Genomic DNA, 26,345 nt, shown 5'->3' with positions numbered 1-26,345 from the left:
TTAGATACAAACATTTAACATTTTCAAGGATGCTTAGATATAAGTTCTTGTTGCTTCCAGTCTTTCGATGAGAGCCAAGCTCCTGGAGACAGACAGCAATGAGAACGGAGAGTCCAAGGACGACTTTGAGGAGTACAGACCCTCCACGCCAACCCCTCCCTCTACTCAGAATGGTATTCAACACCCTCCAGAACAGCCTAACCGCCAGTGGCATCTTCCATTATCTACCATTAGAATTTTCACTGGCATGCATGTGAATTATAAATAGAAGTTAATTGAATAATAAATGTGTTGTGTGTTACTTTTCTGCCTTTTTTTTTCTTCTCCTTCTTTTTAAAACGACAAAAAAAAAATCTCTTTGCAGGCTCCTCAGTGAAGGACAGCCTGCGGCTTCCTCTACCTCAGGGAGACTCAGGCAGCGAGGAAGGTGGTTCCTCCCCAGCTGGCTCCCCCAGACCTGAGAGGGGATCCCTAAGTGGCCTGAATAAGAGCACCCACCGGGCCCTGCTGGGGGGTGGCTCCCTCCTGGCTTCCATAGGACTAGGTCGCTGCCTTGATATTCCCCCAAGGGTGCCCCCTCGAACTAACCTTCCTTTCCTATGGGACCGCACCCCCTCCGAACTGGAGATCTCATTCCCTAAGCCCCTGATTTTGGACCCTCCAGTCGTGGATGATCTCATCACATTCTCCACCTCTGAGACGCTCCCAACGCCACTGTTGGATTTAGCTCTGCAGTACCAAGAAACAAAGCCTTTGCCCCTGACGCCACCACCGCCGAATCCCCGTGAAAGGAGTAGCCACAGGACGCTGCACACACCCTGTAGTCCACAAAGCCTCAAGACCCCCTTGCAGCATGGCAGGGCCAGCCCAGGGGAATGGACCCCAAGTACCCATTCGACCAATGGAGAGCTGGGTTGTGAGGCCTTGGAGCACAGAGCTGACAGGAGGAGGAGGTCCAGCCAAGGCCTGCATGCCTCTCAGCTAGGTCAGTCAGTTGTTCACTCCACGAGTTACCTCTTTGATGCCATTGTTTTGATTAAGACGGGTCTCAGTGCCTTAAAACTATTAATTTTAGACCATGTTAATGGCCCAAAACATAATAAACATCATGTCTAAGATCTTATTTATTTTATTTATTCTTGTTTATTTTTCAATTTTTGGGTAAAAAGGGCTTAATGTCAAACCCATATGTTAACCATACATCTGCAAATCTCCCAACAGTCTCCTCCAGATGTGACCCATGATTCTGTTTTTAAATTAGTTGCACAAGTCATCCACATATCTTCACGAACCCTAAGCGTGTTCTTAGAGCCCCCACAATAAAAGTGGATCAAACTATTACTGTGAAAACACGACGCCCTCAGCACGACAATGTTCTGTCACAGTTCTCAATGAATTGTTATTGTCCCTTTTTCCATGAGATTTTTCTGAGGCTTCAATAGCACACAAGCTTTTCCATTTACATCAAAGCATGTCTTTAGCTATTTGCATATCTCAGGTAACAGCACTACCTACCTACAGCCCTGCACACCTCACTGCTAATACTTGTTAATCAAACCTGGCATCCAGTCTTCCTTTGTTTTTCATCTTTCAAGTCAGATTTTTTTTTCCAAAGTTGGAAAAAGAAAGCAAAACCTCAGGCAGTGCAGCTGAGGTCATGTAGGGAGAAAGTGTCAGATTCAAAATAGCTAATAATCTCTTCCTGACGTTTTTAGGTAGATGCTTTAAGAGTTTGACTGGAGATCAGCGGTGTGTTTTGGGTGTACAGTTTGAGCAAATTTATTCATATGTAGCCATGTCCACTTCATACATATACATAGCATATGCAAAGGAAACACACATGGCACCTGCTAAATGCCGACATCCACATTACAGATTTACAAAACATTTGCAATTTTTTTTTCTTATAACTATTTACAGAAGAACTGACATGTCAGAGCCATAATGGCGGAGGCGTGTGTCTTGGTTGTTTTAAGAGGAAAGAGCTTTAGGAGGGCTTTAAGAGTGCCCTCTGGTAACATTTCACACTATATCTGGTCCGTTTGACTCACAAAGCCTTGGATTCTCCACAGAGAGGTTCTTACAGCTCAGCCCCCAGGTACCCAGCAGACGTGCTTCGCCTGTTCTGCAGCTAACAACCATAATCTCACAAACCGCATGCGCTCATTACGTCGGGCGCACGGAGGCAAGAAGCCACACATAATTAAACAGCGAGTGTTTTAGCTTAACATCTTATTATGTTTATTGACTGTAATGAGTCAGGCTCAGATGCATAGACAGACTGCCACAAGGTTGCTGGCGGTGAGCGTGTGCTTGAAAGAGAGAGATGAATTCAGAGGATTCCTTCACTGCCGTTTTTGTCTGCTCTCTTGTGAATCCTGATTGCTCTTTCTTGTCAGCTGAATAGCTTAGCAGCCTCAGAGAGTTGCTGTTGATGTAAATAATGCCATTTGGCAGACACATCACATTTGAAAATAGCGAATGTTCATTCAAGCTGATTTATTCTGAGTTTAATGTTCTTGTCATTGCTAATTCATACTTGCGGTTTGCTGCTGCTACTGCTGCAGCTCTGTTAACTAGTTACGCAACACTATGTTATATTTAAGTTAGACTAATTGCATCAATGTTCTGTGCTGCTGATTGTTCAGTTTCCTTTTGCACCACTAATGTGGCACTTTGGAGTTTCTGTTTGGATCACTTTCATCACAAAGGCTTATGTGTTTTTGCAGAAGATTTGAGAACTAATGCACGATTCACAACAAGAGGTGTGCATCAAAATACACCAGGGCAACAGTTTGAAAGTAATTAGCAGACTAACAATTAAATCTTCCATAGGAAAAAAAAGAATGATGAAGATGTTTAATAAGTTTAGTTTCTTTGTGATGTTGTGTCTTTGTTTTGTGCATCTTAACTCGTCAGTTTACTCACCATGGAAAGTACTTGAGTTCTGTGGTTCCTGAGAACCATGACACAAGATGTCATGTTTGTGACAGAAAACCTGTAAGAAACTATAAACTTGGTCTATAATCAGAATATTTCAGCCTCTGACCATTCTGTTTAAGGCCAGTCTCTCCTTTTACCATATAAAAGGATACTAAACTGTTGGAATGTCCATTTAATGTTTTTCTTTCTCTTTCCAGTTTTGGACCTGCCTTTGTGCCAAGACACACAGGATGCTGATGACAAGCCATCAGTGCCCTATGCTCTCCATCCCAACCCCGCACTCTGGAGCCCCAAAACCAGACGCTTGGAGGTCAGCGTCATCCCCCGGCCACGCCCGTCCCCCATCCGCCCCCGCATTGATCCCTGGAGCTTCATCTCAGCTGGTGGCGGGAACTCCGGTGGGGGCCGCAGCCCAAACCGTTTGGACAGCAACCCTCTGGGCTATCATCCCTCCCCCACCAACCCATTCACCAACTGTGACCCTTTCCCCTCGCCAGACTGTGACCCCTTTGCCCTCAAAGCTGACCCCTCCAGCAGCTCGGACACAGCGTCACCTTTTGATGCCTTCTTGACTCCCTTTCCCACCTCCCGTTCTGCACCCTGCTCCACCAACGGCTCACCCACACTGCCTTCGTTCCGCATAGCACCCGCCAACCCAGGCGACTCACCCCTGATCGACTTGGGCTGGGCGACCTGCAGCAAGCCTATGGATGGCACCAAAGAGAGAGTTCACCCCCACAGGACACTGGGGCTGAAGCCTTTCAAGTCCCCGACGCAACTCAGAGATGACAGGTTCTAAAACTCGGCCCATCCTGACTTTGAAAAGGATGTTAAAAACTACTTTTTTAATCACAGGGACACAGTCCAGGACCGTTTCCACTACTATGTCCTACATTTTAACAAGGTTTTGGAATCTTTTAAAAACGCACACCAATCACTCAACCCACTGCGGAGGGTCTCTCCCCATGGGATACCCAATCATTGCAGGTCTTATTTATATGCCAGCCTGCTGCTGTGGAAACTAGAAAGCCAGTGAAAGGTGGTACATTTGATTGTGGAGCAGTCTGCGAACCAATAGCTGGTTCCCATTTCATTCTCCCTCTCTATCTTGGTTTCTCTATCCCTTTGAAGGGGCAGAACACAGATCACTAGTCCCATCTTTAGATTCTATCAGACTACTCATATCACCTGCTTTCATCTCCACCCTACCTTTGAAGCATTGTGACAATGCAGAGGTGGATAAGGCGACTTGCACAGCTTCATCTGCCTCTACCTCTCTGCAGACTGAAAGCATTCAGGACAATGGAAAATTGGAGTGCCTTATTTTGTGAAGTGTTTTTAATATATATCTTTTCAAGGTTCCTTGAATGATTTATCTAGTGCATAGGGAAGATGCTATGGATTTGGCTTAAATTTGCAAATCAGCTTAGCGTTGCTGTGGAAGAAATGGCGTCTGTATGTGTGCGCGCGCGCGCGTGTGTGTATGTGTGTGTGTTTTTGTATGTCTAGACTTATTGTTCAAGGAAAGCTTACCATTTTATTTTTTTTCTAACACCGTCTGCCTGTTGCATTATGGGAGAAAGCACTCAGAATGAATATTCTATGCCGCTCATGAAATCCAAGACAAAACCATGACCCAGGCATTCCACTTGGAAGCAGATAACATTCCAGTCCCATTCTCCGGGAAATGCCAGGGATTGGACAGATTCATTGGGCTGGCAGGCGACACAGTACAGGAAACGAGATGGGGGAGCCCTCTGCATTCCATTCAGATGCCAAAGAATGCCACTGTGACAGCGTAAGGGCTGGGACAAAGAGTTTCTGCAAATAAGTTGTTTTTACCTCCACAGAGTGGCAGGCGGGTGGAGGGTCTGCTAGACTGGATAATACAGAAAGAGTTGAGACAATCACAGAGAGTATTTAAATGTTACTTTACTATACCAAGCATGTGGTTATTTGACATTATCCAGACTTGTCTTATTGCCCCCCGTCTGGCGCTTTAGGAAGGTTCAACCAAAACTTTTAAGTTATAGAAGCTTAAACAAATACTTCAATTTTAGAGTCAACCAGAGTAGCAGTAGCCCCACAATTTCAGTGTCTTACATCTGATTATTGACGCTTTCCTTCATCTGACAAAAGTTTGACCGTCACAACTGACTGACAGCTAATTAGCTTAGCTTAGCATAAAGGTCAGAAACAAGGCAAAATGGCAAGCCTGGCTGTGTCTGAAGGATAAAACACATCTACTTGCCAGCTCCCCTTTGCTTACTTTGCGAATGAACGTAAGGGGTGCTGGTAGTTACGTTTTGATATCTTCAGGCAGAGCAAGGCCAACATCTTTCCCCTGTTTACACTCTTCATGCTAAGCTAAGCTAACCATCTCCTGGCTCCAGCCTCATATTTACATTATAGACATGACAAATAATGTTAGACTGAGAACGTGAGATGGAGGCCGACTTTGTGAGACTAGAGTAGCAGTGTTCCTAAATTCCGGTCTGGCATAGTTTGTTAAAAATCCATCCTTCATAACATCCTTTATAAAAAGGTAGGACCCTCTGGGTAACTGTGACGTCATGTTGAGACACTCAGTATTGATACAGAGGTGAATGTTTCAGCATCAAATTATAATACAGGGAGAAATAAATTGGAAAGCTGCTAAAATAGAAGTTTTCTCACCAACAGCAGCCTCAGCAGAAGGCGCTTTTAGAAGCCATCCTGGGAAATGGTTGACCCGAGGCAGGTTGGACGAATATGGCCGCAGCAGCAAATACTCAATAAGTAATAACAGTATCCAATGGTGTTTTAATGGCAGTTAGCTGGTTCACAAACATGTAGGCAATTAGTATAACTGGTGAAGGTCAAGCACATGAAGCAACTGAAAGAGACCCACTTATGCACGGTGCCAGCTCGTCGTGTTACGAGGTGCAAACACTGATTGGGTTCATCCGTGACGTTGTGTCATTGGAAGACAAAAAGGGCTTTGTTCTGATGAAGAGTGAAAACCTTGTCTCCAAGGGGGGAAAAGCTTTGTGATTAGCCTAATAATCCTACTGATGAACAGAAGAGGCTGATAGCGATAATTAGCCTCTCGATAAGAGCAGGGAGCATTAACAAAGCGTTCAGATATTTGGTTAATTAATTTGCCCCAGCGTTCGGGAAAATGCCCTGCATCCTCTTCGCAAGGTAGTCGCTTCATCAGCTGATGTCTTAATATAAGCCCTTTTTTTTTAAGCATAGTATTTTTAAAGACAGGTTGAGCTGTCTTCCCTCCCTGCCGCTGCTTTTCTTTCTGTTGCTACCGGCTGCTCAGCTGCTGACTGGATGAAATCATCACTGTCGGGGCTCACCTTTTTCTACATCCTTCCCCTTCAAGTAATATAGGAGATAGTTTTCTTTCGTTGTGTCTTTGTCTTCTTAACACCTGCTTCTTTGCTCTCTTCTTCTCTGGAAAGTTTTCTTGAGGACAGTGTTGTTCTGACGCCGCAGAGCATTTATTCAGTAACCAGCCAGGTTTTCTATCTGTGGAAAAAGAAATGGCATTTGTTCTAGGATGGTCCATTGAATTGGTTTAGAATTGAAACAGCAGCTTTGTAGTATATTTCTATTGCACATTAATTTTTCATGTTCATCACCTGCTAGACATCCAAATAATGTCCGACCACATCTAAAGGAAAGGTAGAGTGAAAAGCTATTGCAGAGAAGGAGCTGAGATGTGGTAAATTGTGGGTCTCAAGTGGTTGTACTCGGTTGTACATCATTGACCTGGTTGTGTGAACTATTTCTCGTTTGTTTCAGGAAAAAATCAAAAAAAAAATTGGCGTACAAACCCTTTGAACCCTGACAGCATCACCAAAATAAAGAAATGAGTTTGCTTGTCTGAAGTTGTTTTACATGGACCTGCTACAGTCCAGTCGAACAGTTCATCTGCTATCACTGGACATGAGCAGTGTGGATCTTCACAGTGTGCAAACAGTGGAGGTTTAATATAGAATTTGTCTCTCTCAGCAGCGTTCCCTGCATTCCTCTGTGCTCTTGTCCTCATTGCCAGCATTTTACAGTCTTGACAAGTGACGAGTTATTACCTCGTCTCTCCGTGTCAACACACAAAGCCACAAGAGCTATCCTCTGATAGTCATTAGGCTCGGGTAGCTGTTATTGTCAACAGAGCTCTGTGAGGAGGGGGGAGGGAAAGATGCATGAAGGAAATTGAGATGATTGAAACGTCTGGCGGATTATTTTTGTCACAGTTTGCGTGTGTCAAGTATCCACTTCAACTTGCCACTCATGTCTTCACTGTATGTTCTCGTAGTTCTAGCTTTTAATTTTCCAGCACACCTGATGTTTAAAACTGTTACTTGCCGCACTCCATCAAGGGTGTGCATAGTCGGTGATGGGCTACGTGAAATATAATTTGCTGCAGCAACAGTCACTGTGTTTTGCAAGAAGAAGTTATTGTCTGTAGGTAGAGCGTAAATCATTTTCCTCCTGGTAATAAGTTCTGGAAGGGATTCATTTGAAGTGGTGAGAAAGCTGAAAATATGTGTTTATTTTGCAAATAAACAAAATACTCTTACCTTGGCCCTTAAGGCGTAAGAGGTACTGTGTATTAGCTGAGGGAATCAGTGGGATACATTTTGGGAAGGCTTTTATGGACAGCGACATCCGATTCTTGGTTTTGGCTGTCAAGATTTAGGACTCGGAGCTGCCACTCGTCCGCCAGACCTGACAGCCAGCACTCCGATAAGAAACTCCTGATGAACTGTTTGTGATGCTCTGCTCTTCGAGGCATTGCCCCATCCGTCACTGCAAATCAGTGTCCCGAGCACAAACTGGCAGCGAGAACAGAAGTGAATCCTCTACAAGAGGAATGTTTGGCCACAGGCGATCCACTTTCAGCCCCACATCCGCAGGAATCGGACATGATTCCTGCGGATGTGATGATCATAAAAGAAAGTTCAAGCTCCGACCATTGCCCCTAATCAGTGAATGGCTAATGGTCAATATATTACATGAACAGTGGAGGAGGCCACAGACCTGACCCTCATCACAACAACAGGCGACTTGTGCAGTGTGATAAAGACTTTCAGGTGGGGACAGTCCGAGTCGTTATTTGGGAGACAAAACAAGAATCTAGTTATTTATTGCCAGTGTGAAGGGTTAACAGTGGAAAGGGATGCTGTTGGGTTTACATTCACACTTGGAACTTAATTTGGCTTTGTGAACATGCATATATACACACACTAGTTGTCAGATGGATACTGATCAAGTTATTTAATTAGGGGGACACTGAGTCTAACACTTTTCAAAATAGTGCCAGCCCCTCGTAAGTCTGCTGATTCTGTAGTTTTAAGTTAAAATTCCAGTAAAAATTCAACACAATTTTTACACAGACACATAATCAGGGAATATTAATGACAATTAGAAAAAATATAATAATTATAAAGAAACTATAATATAAATAAATTATAATTTTTGCAATGAGTTACCAAACACTTTACAGTTTCTACTTTTAACACCAGATAAAATGGATTAAAAACACAGCACACAGCTGAAGATGACCTTCATCATAAAAACATACAGTAGTACTATAGGCTACTGTAGACAATTACATTTTTATCTTGTGATGTGTGTTGAGTTCAATCTTTCTGTTTCTGACACCACGCAGATAGTATTATTTGTTTCAGTTTTAGAAATGTGCTAAAATTACCTCAGGGGAAGAGCAAATAAATCAAGTGAAAGCGGCGCGTTTGTCGGAGTGACAACATTCAGTAGGTGGCGAGTGATGGTGGCAGAAGTTCATATTTTCTCAGGTTACTGTGAGGGAGGATGTGCTGCTGGTGAACTGTTGCAGTGAAGAGGTAACACAGAGGCTGGAACCCATGTATTATGCACGGTGTCCATGAAAACATGCCCGTTTTTAGTGTTTGACTTGAAGGAAGTCAGAATGCCAAGTCAGAAGGAGCCCGTACTTCATACCTTCCTGTTTTTTCTTCTTCGTGGTTAGTGAGAAAATCTGAGGAGGATTCAACAAGGGTGGAGTGAAAAGCACAGGCTGAACGTGCATTACATATAATTTATTGATTGAAATCTTCCTTTTGGTCAGTGAAGAGTGAATTCTAAAACCATTAAATAGATGACCTGGCATTTTAGCAGCTTTTGCTACACTGACCTTTGCTGCTTTTGCTCGCCTGTGTTCAATTAAGTGGATGTTACAAATATACCAGGTTATCAGCCTCGTTTCAGTTGTCTCACAGCCAGCCGTCGGTGCCAGTAACACATTATTGCTCTTTCTGGCTCACATTGAACTCAAACACCTGCCCGGGCCTTTGTTTGGGATTAACTGGCCGAGACCAAATGATCAAATATGACCTTTCATCGATTGTGCAGGAATTGCACGTCCCAGTAGGGACGTGGACAAAAGCCATGTCTGTGTGCGGCGCCGCCAGGTGCGTAAGATAATGCTCAGTCTCTCAAAGTGTGAATATTTTTTCTAATTCTTTTCAGTCTGTGCATTCAAGGTCACCATCTGCTGTCCTCCTTTTTTTTTCTGCAACAACAAAAAACCAGAAAACTGAATGAATGGGAGCAATGAAATGAAGACCAATTCGTTTCCAAGACCACAGTGACGGCTCTTGGAGAAAACTGGCGTCCTGTGTAGAAAATAAACATGGATTTTATCTGCGAGGTTATTAAGTCCAAGGCCCACACACTCATCCCCCTTTCACTCAACAGCATACAACATCCCTGTGGTCGTGATTATTGTTCTGCCTAGCTATTGACACTCAATTACCTTGTGATCTTCCTGGAATAGAAGCCGTTCAGTCTGTAAATTTCTCTTTCTGGAGTGCTAAATGAGTATACTGCAAACCAATTGGCTGAGTAAACAGCCTTTTGCGACTCAAATATAGAAGCAGCAGATTGATTCATTGTTGTCTGCTCAACATTGTTTGCAGATAGAGGGACTTAAATAGATCATATTTTTGGCTTCAAAATCATATGAGGTCTTATTTGAAATAAATACAAAACCCTGTCAGTACCAAGTGCAATCCATTTTGAGCCCTTGAAGCTTGGTGGTAGAAACGATACTTAATAATTTGCTACTGTATGTTGTTGGAATAGTTTTGACTCACTTAACGTTATTTATTCTACCTTAAAATTTGTGGCAAGATAGTCAACCATTCAATGAGATTGTAATTTGAACATTCTTGTACGGATTTCAGGAGGGATTGAATTAGCTCATTTGGTTAAAAGTGCACGTTGTCAGGGGCTGAGCCATGGATGTAATATGAAATTCATGACTGTGCACTTTGTGGGTGCATGGATCCAAAATAGAGGTCTGTTTATGAACCGTTGATGTTCGTACGTCAGGAAAGTCTCTGGACGCCTCGGGGGAAGTCTTGTGACACAGTGACTGGGACATGAGATGTTATTGTTTTTGGGGGGATTTCTTTTACGTATGTTCCGCTCAAGCTTTGGAAATTCAGCGTTGTAAAGGACCAAAATATATTCAAATAAAATCAGCAGATAGAATACAAGATAAAGCCTTAGAATGAGGCTGGAGGCTAATTAAAAGTGGGTGGTCTCTTTCAGGTGCTCGTGTTTGGGTTTCAATAACCAAACTCCACATTATTGGTTTTGGATTATTGATTAATGGTTTGCATGGTACAAATCCCTACAACTCCCTGGTCAGATCTTTTCCACTTAACAGCATCACAGTACTGTAAAAGGTTTCTCCTTCTGACAGCTTCCTACCAGCGAGCTAAGGACCTTTCCAAAATTTAAAAAAAGGGCGAGGGCTGGTGGTCGATATTTATACATGGCCATCTTTTTTTACACACTGGATTAAAACTGTTTCTCGTTCTAGATGGCCATGGACACAGTCTACATTAGGATGATCGATTGCTTCATATGGACATTTTACAGGTTTTCACTGGAGTATTTAAAATGTGTGTACGGGTGCTTCACATGAGGCAGATTGATTTTTGCATTCCAGTTCTCCAATTCTACCAAATCTGTATCAAAATGATTCCTCTGCAAGCCCCAGTATTTTTTGTGTGTGTGTGTGTAGCAGAAAATTCAACTGAATTGCCTGGTAGAGCTTGAAATCCGGTTCTTTGTGTACATTGCAGCAAAATCCCAAACCTAAGTCGCAGTTTAATGTCCCCTTGGGGCACCCATACAGATGTTATTATGTGCATAAAACTGCTAGATAGAGAAGAGGTTTTAGCCACTACTTTAAAATAGTAGACAAGGCCGACCTCGTCTCGTCTTTGTATCTATTTGCTTTTATTGTAATTGTTCCAGTTTCATTTCCGTGTCTTTTTTTTGTTTTGTTTTTTGTTTGTTTGATTGTTTGTTTGTTTGTTTGTTTTATTACAACCTAGGCGATGCGATAATGCAGTTGTTGCATTGTCCTGGCAGCCATTTTTACATCTCTCTCTCTGAACTGTCTCTGCTCATGCGAGTCAGAGGTTAAGCGGTCGTCGGGCTTTGAGAACTCGTTATTGTTGCATTTTTGTGAAATCTCGCACTGGGCTGGGCCTAATCAACTATTTTTATTGTTGTGTGTCAAGAGGATTATTTCTGTATACAGTATGTGAAAAATGTTTTTTTTTTTTTTATTATTATTCCTCTTGACTTATAATGGGTTTTAACCTGTGGAAAAAAACTAAGAAAAAAGCTCAAAAAGAGATAAGACCAAATAAAATGTAACACTCCTGACTTGTTTGTGTTATTCATGTCATAGTGGGAAAGGTGGACTTCAGTGCCACAGCGAGGGATGTTTTTACGATCAGGTCCAATCAGACCATAAAACTTGAGCTGAAAGTGTTTACCGTCTACAAGTACATCTGATTGATTATGTTGAAGTAATTATACTTGATAATCGTCACTTTCATGCACTTTGTGGACTCACTGCCATTGTTAGGCTGCAATTAAGGGTGTATAAAACCTTTCAGTGTGCTATTTGTAGTCACCTATAGACGGCCGGAGAGGACATATATGTAATTATCTCCCTTGTGTTGCTTTCTTGCGATACCAGGTTAATACATTACGATGTCAACATAACGATAATTATTTTGTCATCATGAGGAAACGTTCTGACATGGAAAATGTATTATTCTGTGATGGTGAAGTGAAATAATGAAGAAAACAATTCACGGACAAGTTTTGTTTAGCAGCTGTTCATCAGTAGGTGGACAAATCAGTTTATCGGTTATTACCTTTTAAAAAATTATTATCATATGATTTTTAATTGCATTGCTTTCAATTTCAAAGATGTTGACATACATGACTACTAAAAACTGCAGTGACTCTACTCCTACTCTATTTAATTTTAATATATAGGGTAGTTGCCTCATTTAGCTCCAGTATATACAGTTTATATACATTTATCAGCTGGTGGTCAGTACAATCTGTTAGAATCCACAGGAAACATACATTAAGAAGTCAGACACACACAAAAAATGTTTTTTCATGTTGATGCTACAAAATATCTTTCTACTGATAACATTTCTACAGTACGTCTTGATCACAATCATGGTAATTCATCCTCTACAGTGGTAACTGTGCCAGACTGCTTGGTAGGTGTTTATTTCTCTTAACATGAACTAAAACTGCTTCAGCTCAAGTCAAATCATAACAATTGACTTTTAAAGCCGTCTGGTAGCTGTCATTATTTCATTTGTGACCAACCCGCTGATACCCCAACATCAGAGGTGGGCAATTCCAGTGATCAAGGGCCGCTGCCCTGCTTGTTTTGCACTGATCCCTGTCCTCGCCTGTGCTGATTACCTGGCTCTGTTGTGTTCAGCCAGAGGGGCTGGAAGATACCATCTTGATGAGGGTGTAGTGCGAGATGACAAAGTGAATTCTATGGAGCTTCTGATTAACTGAACACAGCTGATCCAGATAAACGGCAGTGGAGCAGAGAGAGACGGCACGGCAGGAAGTGGCCAGAGAAGTGACTTACCATGCTCACCTGTAGGGAGGAGATGTGTCCTTGTACCTCCAGTCATCAGCTCATGGTAACATTAAAGCTCGTGCTGTTAGTACATTGTCAGAGCAGATGTTCATCCACATATCAACCTCATCATCTCAAGTGAAAAACAGACAATAGAGGTCTTTCTCATGTTTCTGACCTCCAAAAAGCTCCATTTAGATCTCGATCTAACTCGATTACTTCCTCAAATTGGCCAGTTTTAGGATAAAATGACAGTTCTCAACTCTAACGCTATAACTTTTGAGAATTAAATGGCAGTGGAATTGAACTATTTTCCATTTGCCACAGTGATGACTCTTTCCCGCTACTAAGATATCATTAATTCAGTGCGGTTGTGTGTATCTCGATTGCAGACATGTCTAGGATATGATACATTTGTTTGAACACTTTGTGCTGGGATGTGAGAAACTGAAAAGTGGTCCTAGGAAATTGTAGTCAAACCAACTCAGCAGCAAGTGCACATTGTCAGCTTCAAATATGAAATCTCTCCAGGGAGAAGTCATCATCTCAAACACAAATCTGTTTGAAGAATGAAAGGGACAACGTAGGGTATAGGTAGGGGAGCTTGGTGGGTGGACTTTACTAGAACTCTCTCCCCTCTCATCAGGGCTGTCAGTCACCTGAACAACACGGAGAACGGGGGATCAGCAACGTCAGGGGGCGTGTGATGGAGAAACTCTCTGCAATGCCTGACCCTCCTACCCCAGTGCAAGTCTCCGAGGCTCTTGTTGCCATGGACACTGTGGATGAAAGTCTGTAAAGCACAGTGGTGTGGCTCTGCAGTGCCTTTACACTGAACACTTACTGTTTTTCCCCATTTTATTTGATCTATTTATATATAGATATTGGGTATGTATTCTATTTAAACTAAAGAAATATGAATAGAAGATTTTACACATAAAAGTGCATACCAAATACATACCAACTTTAAAAATGCTGTAATCTACATAAAATATAAAAAGACAGAACAAAAAAAGTAGTTTTAAGTATTTAAGTATTAAGTATTTTTACCCATCAATGTACATCAATAACCCAATAAATAAAGTGGGTTAAAGCTGCATTTAATGATTTATTTCGTTATTTATTTGGCGACTTGTGGGAAAATGGCACATAGAGACAGTTGTGCTTGAATATTACATTTTGGGGCAATTTCATTGATTGTAATTTCATCATGGTGATCAGATTTTGCTGAGGGACCAGCAGTCGTAGCCTTCTGTTAGGGAAGGGGGGCTTGTGCAGGTCCTGTGACCCAGCTGGAGTGAATGTATGAACGTAAAAACTGGATACTCGAATCCAACATGGCTTCCAGTCACTTGACTGAAAAAGCTCTGCCAAGGACCACAGGCCAAAACGCTTCTGCGTTATGTGGCCTACGGTACATTCACACAAGTGTTTCTGCGCTGGGCCCCGTCTGCACGCTCCTGCTCAAACTTTACATTAACATGACATCGTGACATAAAATTAAAACTCTTAGGCCCTATGAAACTCTTGCAGATATAGAAACCTCAATGGGTTAAACATTCATAATAAAAAGAGTGAAAACTTGCCTCGTTTGTAGTTCTAGGTGTCATATCAATCATCTCTTTTATTTTAGAGTCTCTTTTATCATTACAGTCTATGGAGAGCATTACTTTTTGGGCTGCAGGTAGATTTTTCAATGAATTAACACTAGGACAAAAGTGTTGAAAATTAGTCAAGCGTTTAACCAAATATTTGTTTTCTGTGTCCTTATAACCCTTGAGCATTTGTAAAAATGTTGGAGTTCAATTGTTAATTATACTGCTCACCTTTAGTTGAAGATATTCATATTTAATCCTTGATTTAATCCCACACACCTTCGACGCTGTCAACAAACCTGTGCTCAGCCTCCTCGTGTCTAGAAAAGTGTACCATTTGAACATTTCTCTGTCTCTACCACACAAAAGGTCACGTTCAGCATCGTTTATATGTACAGAGCCGGGTGTCAAATCTTCTCATTTTCTCAATTCACTAATCAAATCAGACTCTCTGAGTTTTCTGTTCCCTAAAAGAGAACGTCTTGTCACTGTTATTGAAGAGCGAGGAAGAACGTCTCGCTGTCTCTCTCGGTTTCTCTCTGCTCAGCCTTTGGAACTATGTAGTTTAGCAGAGCAGCAACATAAAAATAAAAAAACGCAGCAAATAGTGGTCGTAAAGTGCTTCTCATTTCACTGTTATTGCATAATTTGTTCTCCCATTCTGTTGTGCTGCATGTTAAGCTGCATAGTCATTTTTATGGTACTAACATCTACGAAAACAGGTAATTGGAGTCAGGTAATCCAATCAGTGTAACAACGATGTGATGTGAGCTGGAGCAGAGTGAAACACTTCCTGATCAGATGATTTCTGTGGACCTGAGAAGAAGAATCGCACTCAAAAAGTTACACAAGCTTTTGCAAAGACTTTAAAATGGAATGGAAATTCAGCAGCGGTACTGTGCATTTTAGGACAGGTTGTTCTGAAAAGCTCACTACAAGAGCACAATACAGATCTCAGTGTGACAAATCTGCAGCCTTACAGTACTCTGCACCTTCTAATATCTGTTTTCATGACTCTGCAGAAGTAGTCCTGGATTTTTCATGGTGAACAATGTTCTGCACGCAGACGAGCAGAAGTTTAACTTTTAGCCCCCCCCCCAAGAGAGAGAGAGAGAGAGAGAGAGAGAGAGAGAGAGAGAGAGAGAGAGAGAGAAAGATAGCAGTGTTACTTTTAGAAGCAAACCAATGCATATCATCATCCCAACTTCATCCAGGAAGTGAGCCTGCAACGAATGAGCAATAAGTGAAGTATACTGTATATACAGTAGCAGAACATGAGGTTTTTTTTTGAGGGGACTTTTTCAACTTGAAGCCAAGAGATATTTTATAATAGGGGAGGAAGAAGGAAATATTGTTCATTTACTTATAACTAACCCAGAGCCACAGGAAGAAAATCCTAACAAAGGTCGCCCTTGAAAAAACTAGCAGGTTTGATGGTGGTATTTAAATAGCCTGTTAATTTACTATAAACAGATGTTTTGTTAGAAAGAAAGTCTAAGAGAAGATGCCTATATATGTCCCAATGTCCAGTTTATGAGTTTTTTAAAGGTGCATTAGACACTTTGGCTGCTGAGTAATTGTGACTCCAGAAAGGTTTTAATGAAGTTACATTAAGCATGCAGGATCGTAGTCATACTCTGTGGCTTCGGGGTTAGTGGGGTTCGCCTCGGCTTATTGTTCTTATCATTTCTTGGTGTCTGTACGTAGTCCTCCTTCTGACCCCGTCTGAAATGGTCCATTTCAGCTGCCGTCTCTCTCCACCTGGAGTCCTCTTTGCTCTGATTGACCAGCTTGCAGAATCCTCCGGGAGGGTCTGTGCTTCCCAGCTAACCAGAAATAGAAGATTTGGACAAGAAGAACAACCGCACCAGCAAAGATTACTCAAGGTAACATTACTTTACTGACACCACTGACCTCTCCTCCTCCCTGCTGCTCATTTCTGTGTTAAAAGCTTCACACAGAACCAGCTTTGCTGATACAAAAGTAGACTTCATACTTCGGGCAGAGATGGAGGTCCATTGTTGGATTAACGACGGTCGTCCGTGTGATCGTTGGGACGATTTGTGAGGGTCCACATTCAGTCACAGTCTTGCAACTGAGCCGTCAGAAGTAGAAGATTTCATCTTTGTGGGATTCTTCTACACACAGTATGTTTATTTCACACTTTAGAACTTTGGCATTTCTATAATTCACATGATAATATGAACATTTATCAATACAGTGAATGTACATCTAACACACTGAAAGAGCATAATATGGCCCCTTTTAAGTTACAAGTATGCAGCTGATGTAGTCTCCATTGCAGTGGAAGATATCTGAAATGAGCCCTGAATCGCAAGACATCCTGAACTTGTCGTTGAACTCAAACAGTGTTTTTATTCTTGACGCTTTACTGAAGAATATCTGCCTAAGGCTGACTGTGTTTACACAGTTCCTTCAGTATAGACTCACAGAAGCCTTTTCTGCAGGGATGCAGGTAATTCTCAGGAGGTCACAAACTCATTTTCACAAAATGTAGGTGGTGTTAATCAAATCAGCAAGCTCATGTTAATTATAAACCCATATGAAAAGGTTCTAATTAGGCTCAGAAATAGCTTCTCAAAGGCTGCCGAGGATGAGCGTCTCTTTCTGCACTGAAAATGGCAAAATTAACATTTGCTTCGTAATCTTTTTTTTTGGGTCCAGCTGAGTAGCTTTCGTTTGCCAATAAAGTGATATGAAAATCACTGTCTGTGGGGCCTTATGAGCCATTTGTGTGAGACCATCAAAAGCAACCATTTTCTTCTGTCCTATTGCAAAACACAGTTGGCTAAAATGTCCAGGTTTGAATGGTCTTTTCTGCCCGTGTGTCTTTTTGCAGAAATTGGAACAATGATACATTTTGTGGCCGCAGCAGCAGTGTCCACTAATAAACCACATACTATTCCTTTAAGAACTTCATATATAAATATAATGTCTGGGCTATTTCTGCTCCCTCTGTTAGAAAATGTCAGGACCTCAGGCTTTAAATCTGTTATGTGCCAATCTGATGTGTGATATGTGCTTACACAGCCAAATTACACAAAGTCCTTCTGAGGGTACACGAGTGAGCCAGAGCAGGGAAAAAAGCCAGTATAGCCTGATAAGACTGTCTTACAGCAAATTGACACTGGAACAAAGATGTCCCTGGTGCTGTTGTAATGGAAAACCAAGACACCTGAAGCCAAGCATAACAGAGCGGATGCTTTAGAGGTACTGTACCCAAACTTTAGTAATCTAGCCAATTGATTAGTATGTTTGTTGTCAGTCATACTGTTTAAATTAGTTTATTTTAATGTTCACTCCACACCATACTAAACGTGGCAGTGTCACTGAAGTCATTTAGCTTTGGCCTGAAACTAAAACAGAGAAATCTCTCCCTCTGTGCTGATTAGAGTGTGCAGGATTCACTCACTTATGTCCGTGCACATGTATCCACCAGAGGGCAATGTGTAAGTGCTCAGCTGCCTCATGTGGGCAGCTGCTGCAGCACATAATCGCATGGCACTTAGTGCACTAATCCATTCTATTTGTTACCACTGTAGCCTGCCATTTTGCCATCGCGGTTTCTCATCTCACTCCGGCTGAGAATGGTATATTAACAGCACATCAGGTCAGAGGTTGAGCATGTGTTTCCTTTTCCTCCCTCATCTGGAGCCACTATGATGAGCCGCCGTCAGAAATAGCTTCTCACGACGGGGCTGACTAATGATGTTTTCAGGGAGAGCGGGCCCTCCCACCGCAGAGAGCTGCACATGTAACCGAGGAGGGCTGATTGACAGATTGAGATCATGGAAATTACAGACAAAAGGTCTTTTATGGAAATGTATGCAGAATTAAAATATTACACAGTCTGCAGTCTTCACTCCCTATCATAACAGAGTGGGTATCAAGGCGAGAAAAAAGGGAGCACGAGAACAACGAAATGACTTGGAAACCCGGCGGTTTCTGCTGTCGTTATGGGCTTGTGCAAAAGCATTTATTAGAAAGGCGTCGTATTTGCTGCAGTAGCCTCTCACAGAGCAGAGATTAATTTTGCAATTTGTCTCAACAAGCTTCACCTGTCTCTGTGCCAAATGGGCCACTGTTCTTGGTTGCCTTTGACAGGCTTGTAATGTTACATTAAAAAAGAAATCATCCGTCCCCTGACTTGATTTCACAACAAAGCTGCTTCAATAGGAGCATGGCCGAGCTAGGACTGTGAAGTGCACGCCAGCGGTGCACGGTTACCCTGCGCAACACTGCCACAAAACAGGCAGGTTTTGAGGCACCCGATAAGAGAGCCCTGAATAAATGTACCCACATGCATGACAGAGGGAGGAGTGTTTGCATGGCAAATATTGCGCTTGGCCTTCGTGCATGTGTACAGAACAATTACATGCTTCATTGTTGTGACAAAAACGGGCCGAGGCAGCCGCTATTTGCTGCTAATGTAGCTTGAGAAGTTCCCAACAGCGGGGGGATAAATCTCATTGGATACTGTATGTCAGCAGCTGCACTCTTCCTGCACACTGCTGGCTGTGGAAGGCACAGGAAGCACCAGTGTAATTCTATAGGATGACAGATATAAATGATTTAACTATATTGGACGTGAGCTTTGGTCTAATTACCGTACAGTCAATGCATACTGGGTAATCAAATCTTGTGGTTAATTTATTAATGGCTGTGGGTTTAATTTGACCTAAGGCATTTTTTTACATTGTGTTGCCTTCAGCCAATCCAGCAACTGCAGCGGCAGCAGCACAATTACCAAGACAAGATAGTCTAACAAGCCATAAGTTATCTATGCTGTAATTGATGATGACGTGGGGCCGTCGATAAATCGAGCTGTCGCTGCGTCTCGCCTGACTCTTTGTCTTGCTAAGATGGGATTTTCTCACGCAATTTTTTTCGTGACAGTCAGTTGCATGTTCAGACAGATGTCTTTCTCATCAGGGTGTGAGTCCAGAACCATCACGTGACACAGAGGAAATAGCCTTATTTTACATGTCATGTGGGGGCAGTTACCAGCCCAGCTCCACACACATTATAAGTAAGAACAATACAATAGCATCTATGTTGTTTCATTACCATTCATACTTCTGTTATCTAAACTGCCAACCCTGTTAGTGCCAGTTAAGGTGAACTTGCACTATGGATGTGCGCACACTTCTGTCCATACTACACAGACACAGATTTGGGCAAACAAGCTGTTGTTTGTAGAGAGCACGTCTAGGCCTACACCAGCTTGGGAGGTGATCTTGAGCTAAGATCAAGTATGAATTGATCTTTAAGGGATGCAGGGGAGCTGAGCAGGGACACACCAAGCCGATGGTCGGGCTGTCGTTGAGCGTCTTTCTAGCTATTTTGAGTCATGTGAAAATAATATTGTTTATGTTTTATGCATTGGCAATTGTAGGTGTTCCACTTTTTCCTTTTTAGTGATGAATACAGACTAGTGCCATCCACTGGTGTAGAGTTAGTCTTAGTCTTCTTAGTAACACATTTTTAGACCTAGAAAAGAGTGGCAGTCCTCCTCAGTCTCCTCTAGTTTTTGATGTCAGTGAGGTCTGTCACAGCCTTAACAGCTTAACGAATGGCTGAAACAATCCTCATCAGTGAATCACCATATTGTTCGGCGTAAATTGTGGTGAATATGCATATTTAAGACCTTTAAAAACAACCCTGTCTTTGCTGTCAGCTGGACAAAGTATCGAGATTTCCAGTAGCATGTTATAAGATACTAAAAGTATCTTGCGCTAAAAGCTGTTTTGACCAGTTTCCAAGGTCAAGAAGGAACTTTCCCTAAGAGCAATCTTTACCTCAGTTGTGTATTTCTCCAGTGCACTACTGGTTCAGTATCTGTCAATAGCTAATTGGCTGATGCTGTCCGTTATTTGAAGCACATATTAGTCTTGAGCTTTAGAGAGTTAAATAATAAAGTAATTGTCAGTCATGAAGTGAATGGACAGAAAGGGCACAGATGGTGGTGGCTGAAAAGGGAGAAAAAAGAGATTCAAATGACTCCAGGAGCAAAAAGAACAAAACTAGGTCTAAAGATGAGGAATGTGATGGTATCACCACCACCAGGAGGCTGTACTGCTGCAGAGGGCTGGTGGCGCAGTTCATTTTTCTCCCTGAGACTCAGTCCCCGGGGATTTGAATGCCCATGTCCTGATTCATGACTAGCACTGGTGCAATTGAACATTTTTAAGAGGAACCAGGGGTATACAGTAGAGTGTAAGCTCTAATAAATGGTGTTCTTAAGAGCCATTCATAGCTCGTCCTGAGCATGGGGAAATGATGACGGATAGGTTTTCTTTGCCGTGCCTCATTTCTTATCCAAATGAAATCCAGGAAGTCCATTCATCCCGCTTAGGAGATAATAAATTGGTGGAGTTGTTGGCTGTATATAGACCTCATGAGCTGATCCACCTCTGTGATCATAGTGTGCTGCTGTCCTTTACCTTTCATTGTTGTCCTCTCTTTTCATAAATATCACTTTACAGCAGTTTACAGTTTAGTCTCTTCTACAGTCATTTGAATATATTAATGCACACATAAAAATAAAATAAACTCACTTACATGGCTGGTGAAGTCATAGAATTGTAAAATCGGTAAGCTACATCTTCTTATGTCTGTTTTTTACTTCCTGCTGACTGTTAGGGAGCTGGATCTGTTCCCAGCTGGCATTTGGGAATCCTGCAAGTATCAGTACTCATGTTTAGATGTAACAAGACAAGGACCTTTCATTCTTTTTAAGTGATTTCACCTTAGGTCCTTGGAGAGCAGAGTAGTTAGTCTGTTTTACAATTGAGGATGTTCTGATATTTAATAAACCTTTGTTAAATTTCAAGCAAATCTACCATCATTTATTGGTGTATTATTTTCCCTACATTTCAAGGGGCCACACACCAATTCAAGGTTTTTCTTAAACAGTAACTAGGGAACAGAATTTAGCAGGAGAAGAAGAATAGCTGGACTTGGTTCTATATGTTGACTGGAAGCTTATCTAAATATCCAAGGTCTCCATTTAGATGAAAATTAGAGTTTTTTTATTTCTTGCTGAGGATGTACTTGGTATAATTTATTTACAGTTATTGTTTCACTGTGCAGCTCTTTGATATTATAACTGATGAGTGTGACAGCAGCCCGGTGATGCTGCTTTCGTTAGGCAATTAATCACTAATAACACTCCGATCTGTGGTACGCCACCACATGAGAGATATTATTAGCATGCAAATAATGAGTGTTGTGAAACAGTGATTGAAAAGCAAAAGTCATTTTGATTCCTGTGAGTTTAATTATGTTTGTGCTGTTAATAGCGCTGATAAGTGCACTCCATCACGTTGGTGATCTCACAATTAGAAAGATGTTGGTGTTGAAATTCAGGCAGATTCTAATAAAGTAGCTGTCACTCCTTCATAATTTGTAGCTTGTGGGTCTTGTGTATGTGTTTACATCTGGAATATATGATTAAACGTTTAACTGTGGTGTTATCATTACACTGATTTCCGTACAAAATGAAAGTCAGATTTACCAGGGTTTTGGAATAAGGAACCAACAAAGCAGTTTGTTGGAGTGCACCATCAGAGGAAAACGTAGATATGATGAGGGCTTGAACTGGGAGCTTCAGATTCATGCTGCAAACAGATTTAACATAAAAAATATGTTATATTTCATCAGTTGTAACAATGTACATATTCAAGAAGACACAGATATGAAGATCTAATGGTTTTTCAACAACGCTGCTAACAGGTGTTAGGTCTTCAATAGGGCGCGTGCAGGCTGCCAGTTAGCTGATGGCTAGAGGCATGTTGTGACTTTTATTGGACTATTTGACAAACCTGACAGTGAAGTTAATGTAGAAAAGACTTCCTGAAGCTGTCACCTAGGAATATGACTGAGCTTTATTTTGACGTTTAATGTACAGGTGAAGCAAAGCTGCCTTGTTTTGTCTTTTATGATCCTTAATTATAAAATCAACCCACTGAATGTGCACATTTGACTGGATCTGTAATAGTTTATTGCTTTACTTAGCTAAGGATCTAAAATGGAGTTAAATGGTAAAAATGGATTTGAGCATAAATCTATGTACTGTACACAGTTAGGATTTCAGTTTCTTCAACTACATTTTAGCAGGATTAAAATATAAAACCTGTTATGAAATAAAATCGATAGATTACATAGTTATATTGTATTTTTGGTATTGTCTGAACACTGAACATGGTGAAACAACTATTATTTCCCAGAATCAGTTGTTTGAATTTTCTTTGTGGTTTTATATTATTAAGTAGGCAGAATGCCTGTTTCAACAACCTTTGTCCTCATTTGTCTCCTCTGATAATAGTTACATATTAAAAGACAATATTTTTGCACCAGTGTTGAAACACTGATATCATATCCCTACCCAAAAGAACATTTATTTTCATCAATTTGACCTTCAGATTCTGAACAAAACCGTGCACCTGCACACGTCAGCACATCAAGGAACCACACAGACATCAATAAATATGGATGTGCTACAGTGTAAGTGCTTGATGAGACAGGAACTGAGTTACATTGCATCACATTGTTTTTTACCCTTTTTTTTGTGCCTGTTCTTTACAGGGAAAGTGTTGCTTTCTGAAGTGTGTGTTTGCTGAATATCTTCACCAAGACCTCAAGTCCAGGCTCATTCACTGTGTTTAGGTGCATCGTGTCTTTCCCAATAAGCTCGGCTACTGCCCATGTAAATTCCTGGTGGCAATTTGAATCTGCATCATTTAGATGATGCCTACAGTCTGGTAGGCCGTTAATGACCAATTGGAGGTTGGAGTTGCACCAGCAGATGCTTTTTTAAGAATGAAATTGTTGTACAGATCCCAGTGGTGCTGTTTTAAATGTTGGAAGAGATTTGTGGTGTTACCTCGAGTGGTTGCTACTTAGACACACTTTTGGCAACATACAGCTCCTGCTGTTAATCCAAAATAGGTCCAGACAACCACTGCAACAAAGCCATTTTCAGTATGGTCAGCACTAGCATGTAGGTCCCTGTACCCTGTAACGCGAGGTTTTACCATTATTGTCACTAGCTGTAATGCCCCACTTTAACACCACCTAATGATGTTAATGTGGTGTGCGTGAACATAGAAATGAGTGTGTGTCCTAGGTCTTAATTCCACTGCTGATCAGTTACACACCATCTTGATAATGAAACTCGCAGCTAGTTTCGTCAGTCAACAACACCTTAAGTTGAAACAGATGAGGTGAGACAGGAAGCCTCTTTAGGTGCAAACAAAGCTCTAATTCAAAGACTTGTGAGCCGCGTGAAAGGCTGTGATAAACAATCTCACAGAGACAAAACCTCAGCAGTGATACTTCTCATTTAGAAGGTGTAATTCAGTACGCCACACTAGAATGTATCTGGCCTCATTCAGCTTTAAATTTCATCATCCCTTTCTGTTCATGCCACTGATGTTTTTCCATTTTATCCACTCATGTTCTTTTATTGAGAATACCTTGAAAAATATTCCAAGACAGCGATAGCTGAAGCCATTACATATTTTTCTATTTGCTGTAATGTGTGTAAAAGGCACAAGCACACACACATTATAATGCAAACATGAAAGCTCACATATGTATACAAGTGTATTATCAAATCTGTTAACAGTGAAAGTGCAAGGGCACCCCAAGGTCTCATAAACATACACTGCCCGTCCAAAAAAACAGTCACCTCCTGGATTTAACTAAGCAAATAGGTGAGAACCTCCCACTGGATAATTACTGTATGGATGATTATTAATACAATTACAGCTCGCAACAAGTTATTTAACCCTAACTGATGCAGTGAGAAGCTTCTCGTTTCTGAAAAAAACATGTCGGAAAACACATCCTGTGATCGTGGAAAAGATGTTAATCTGTTTCAGAAGGGTCAAATTATCGGAATCAATCAAGCAAAGGGGAGATTGATGAAACTACTTAAACTGGGTTAAGAACTGTCCAATGGAAGGAGGTCATGTGGTCTGATGAGTCCAGATTCACCCTGTTCCAGAGTGAGGGGAGCATCAGGGTAAGAAGAAGGAGGCGGGTGAAATGATGCCCACATCATGTCTATGTCATCGTATCTACTGTACAAGTCCTGTGGGGGCAGTGCTATGATCTGGGGTTGCTGCAGTTGGTCAGGTCTAGGTTCAACAACATTATGTGTCCAAAGAATGACGCAACCTGACTACCCGAATATAATGAATGACCAGGTTATTCCATCAATAGCTTTTCTTCCCTCATGATACAGTTATATTTAAGATGACAATGCCAGGATTCATCTGGCTCAGGTGAAAGAGTGGTTCAGGGATCATGACACATCATTTTCATACCTGAATTGGCCACCACAGAGTCCAGACCTTAACCCCACCGAGAAGCTTTAAGATGTGCTAGAGAAGACTTTGTGCAGCGGATTCCCCCATGATCAAGATCTTGGTGAAAATGTTGGACGGGAAGTGTATGTTATATTTATCATAGCTGTATATTTTCCTATGTATCTATATAGCACATGAATAATGTATTGACATACTTGCAGGGACATGCAGGTATTAACACTGTCTATATTCACAGAAAGACAGACCTTGTCAATGTTTGCACTCTTAATTGTTTTGTAGACTTGCAAACAAAAATACCATTTTTGCCCACCTACCTAAACCAACAGCCCATAATGACAGAGTGAAAACACTGTGCGTGTACTCTCCCATTTATAAACTGTTAAATCAGCACTGTTTGGAAGCCCCTTTGGCACTAGTTTCAGCCATGACCCTTCTTGTGTCTATGCAAGCTTCACTGGATTTCTGCAGTTTTTCCTGTTCTTCCTGACATCGTCTCTCAGGCTCCATCAGATTAGATGGAAAGTGTCTTTAAACTGCTATCATCAGGTATCACCACAGTGGTTTCAGGGTCAGGCTGAACACACCTGATCCTGGTAATCAACAGTGCGTTGGGCAGAGTTGGGAAAACAGGCAAGATAGTTGCCTTGAACAAGGATGGGGAACCCCTGGTCTAGGCACAGGGGGCACTGTCTGAGTCTCATACGGACAGTTTTACACGAAGCCAGTTCCAGGCCTGGTTTATCAGTGTCAGTTCTTCATTTCAAACCGGTTCTTTGTGCTTTGACACCCACAGATCAGGCCCTCTGCCAGTAAAATTGGTTTCAGAGTGGCACCAGCTGGTCTAGAACCAAAAGCTGCTTGAGTCAGGGGCTGTTGCTGGGGTTATAGCGGCCAAAAAGACCGACTGTTGGTCAAAAAGAGGTGTCAGATACAGTCCCAAAGCAACTCCAGCCTCGTCTTTGCTGTGTGCTATGCTGGACACACACACACACACACACACACACACACACACACACAAAAAAAAACAGGCTGATAAGACGCTCATGGATGGCAGGTGGCTGACCATTGGCTTGGCTATGCTACAAACATTAGATTTAACAGTGGTGTTACAGCCTGCATCAAGATCTTACTTCTCAGCCAGTCAGGTCTGCAGTACACACAGACACACACAGTCATGTCTCACTGTATACCTGTATACCTACAGTATATACCTAACCATAACCTAACATAAACCTAATTCTAAACTTAACACTAACACATAGTCTTAACACCCTTAGCACTCTTTGAAATTGTAAAGACTGTCCTCACAACAATTGTATTTAAACACAATTTGTCCACACAAGGACATAAAGACATGCTCACACACACTCACTCATTAGCCCAGAGAGAGTGCAGGGTAGTAATGAGTGGAACCTGGTAGTGTGATAGAGCTGAAGTGTCTTCGGAGGCAGCGAGGTCAGCTGTATGCAGCGTCAATGCCACGGCAGTTTA

General features: G+C 41.7%; 1 protein-coding gene across 1 annotated transcript in view; it reads left to right on the top strand.

The window, feature by feature from the left end:
• LOC113157868 (mitogen-activated protein kinase kinase kinase 11) overlaps window positions 1–11,664 on the top strand; it is a 42,153-nt gene extending 30,489 nt beyond the window's left edge. The window contains exons 8-10 of the mRNA XM_026353512.1: window positions 61–173; window positions 365–985; window positions 3,141–11,664. Coding sequence (XP_026209297.1) covers window positions 61–173; window positions 365–985; window positions 3,141–3,742 — 1,336 coding nt within the window. The 3' untranslated portion in view covers window positions 3,743–11,664. The remainder of the gene's footprint in view (window positions 1–60; window positions 174–364; window positions 986–3,140) is intronic.
• Window positions 11,665–26,345: the final 14,681 nt, after the last annotated feature.

The sequence above is a fragment of the Anabas testudineus genome, chromosome 18, assembly GCF_900324465.2.
Source record: "Anabas testudineus chromosome 18, fAnaTes1.2, whole genome shotgun sequence".
Classification (NCBI taxonomy): Eukaryota; Metazoa; Chordata; class Actinopteri; order Anabantiformes; family Anabantidae; genus Anabas; species Anabas testudineus.
This window is presented reverse-complemented; position numbering and strand designations above follow the sequence as displayed.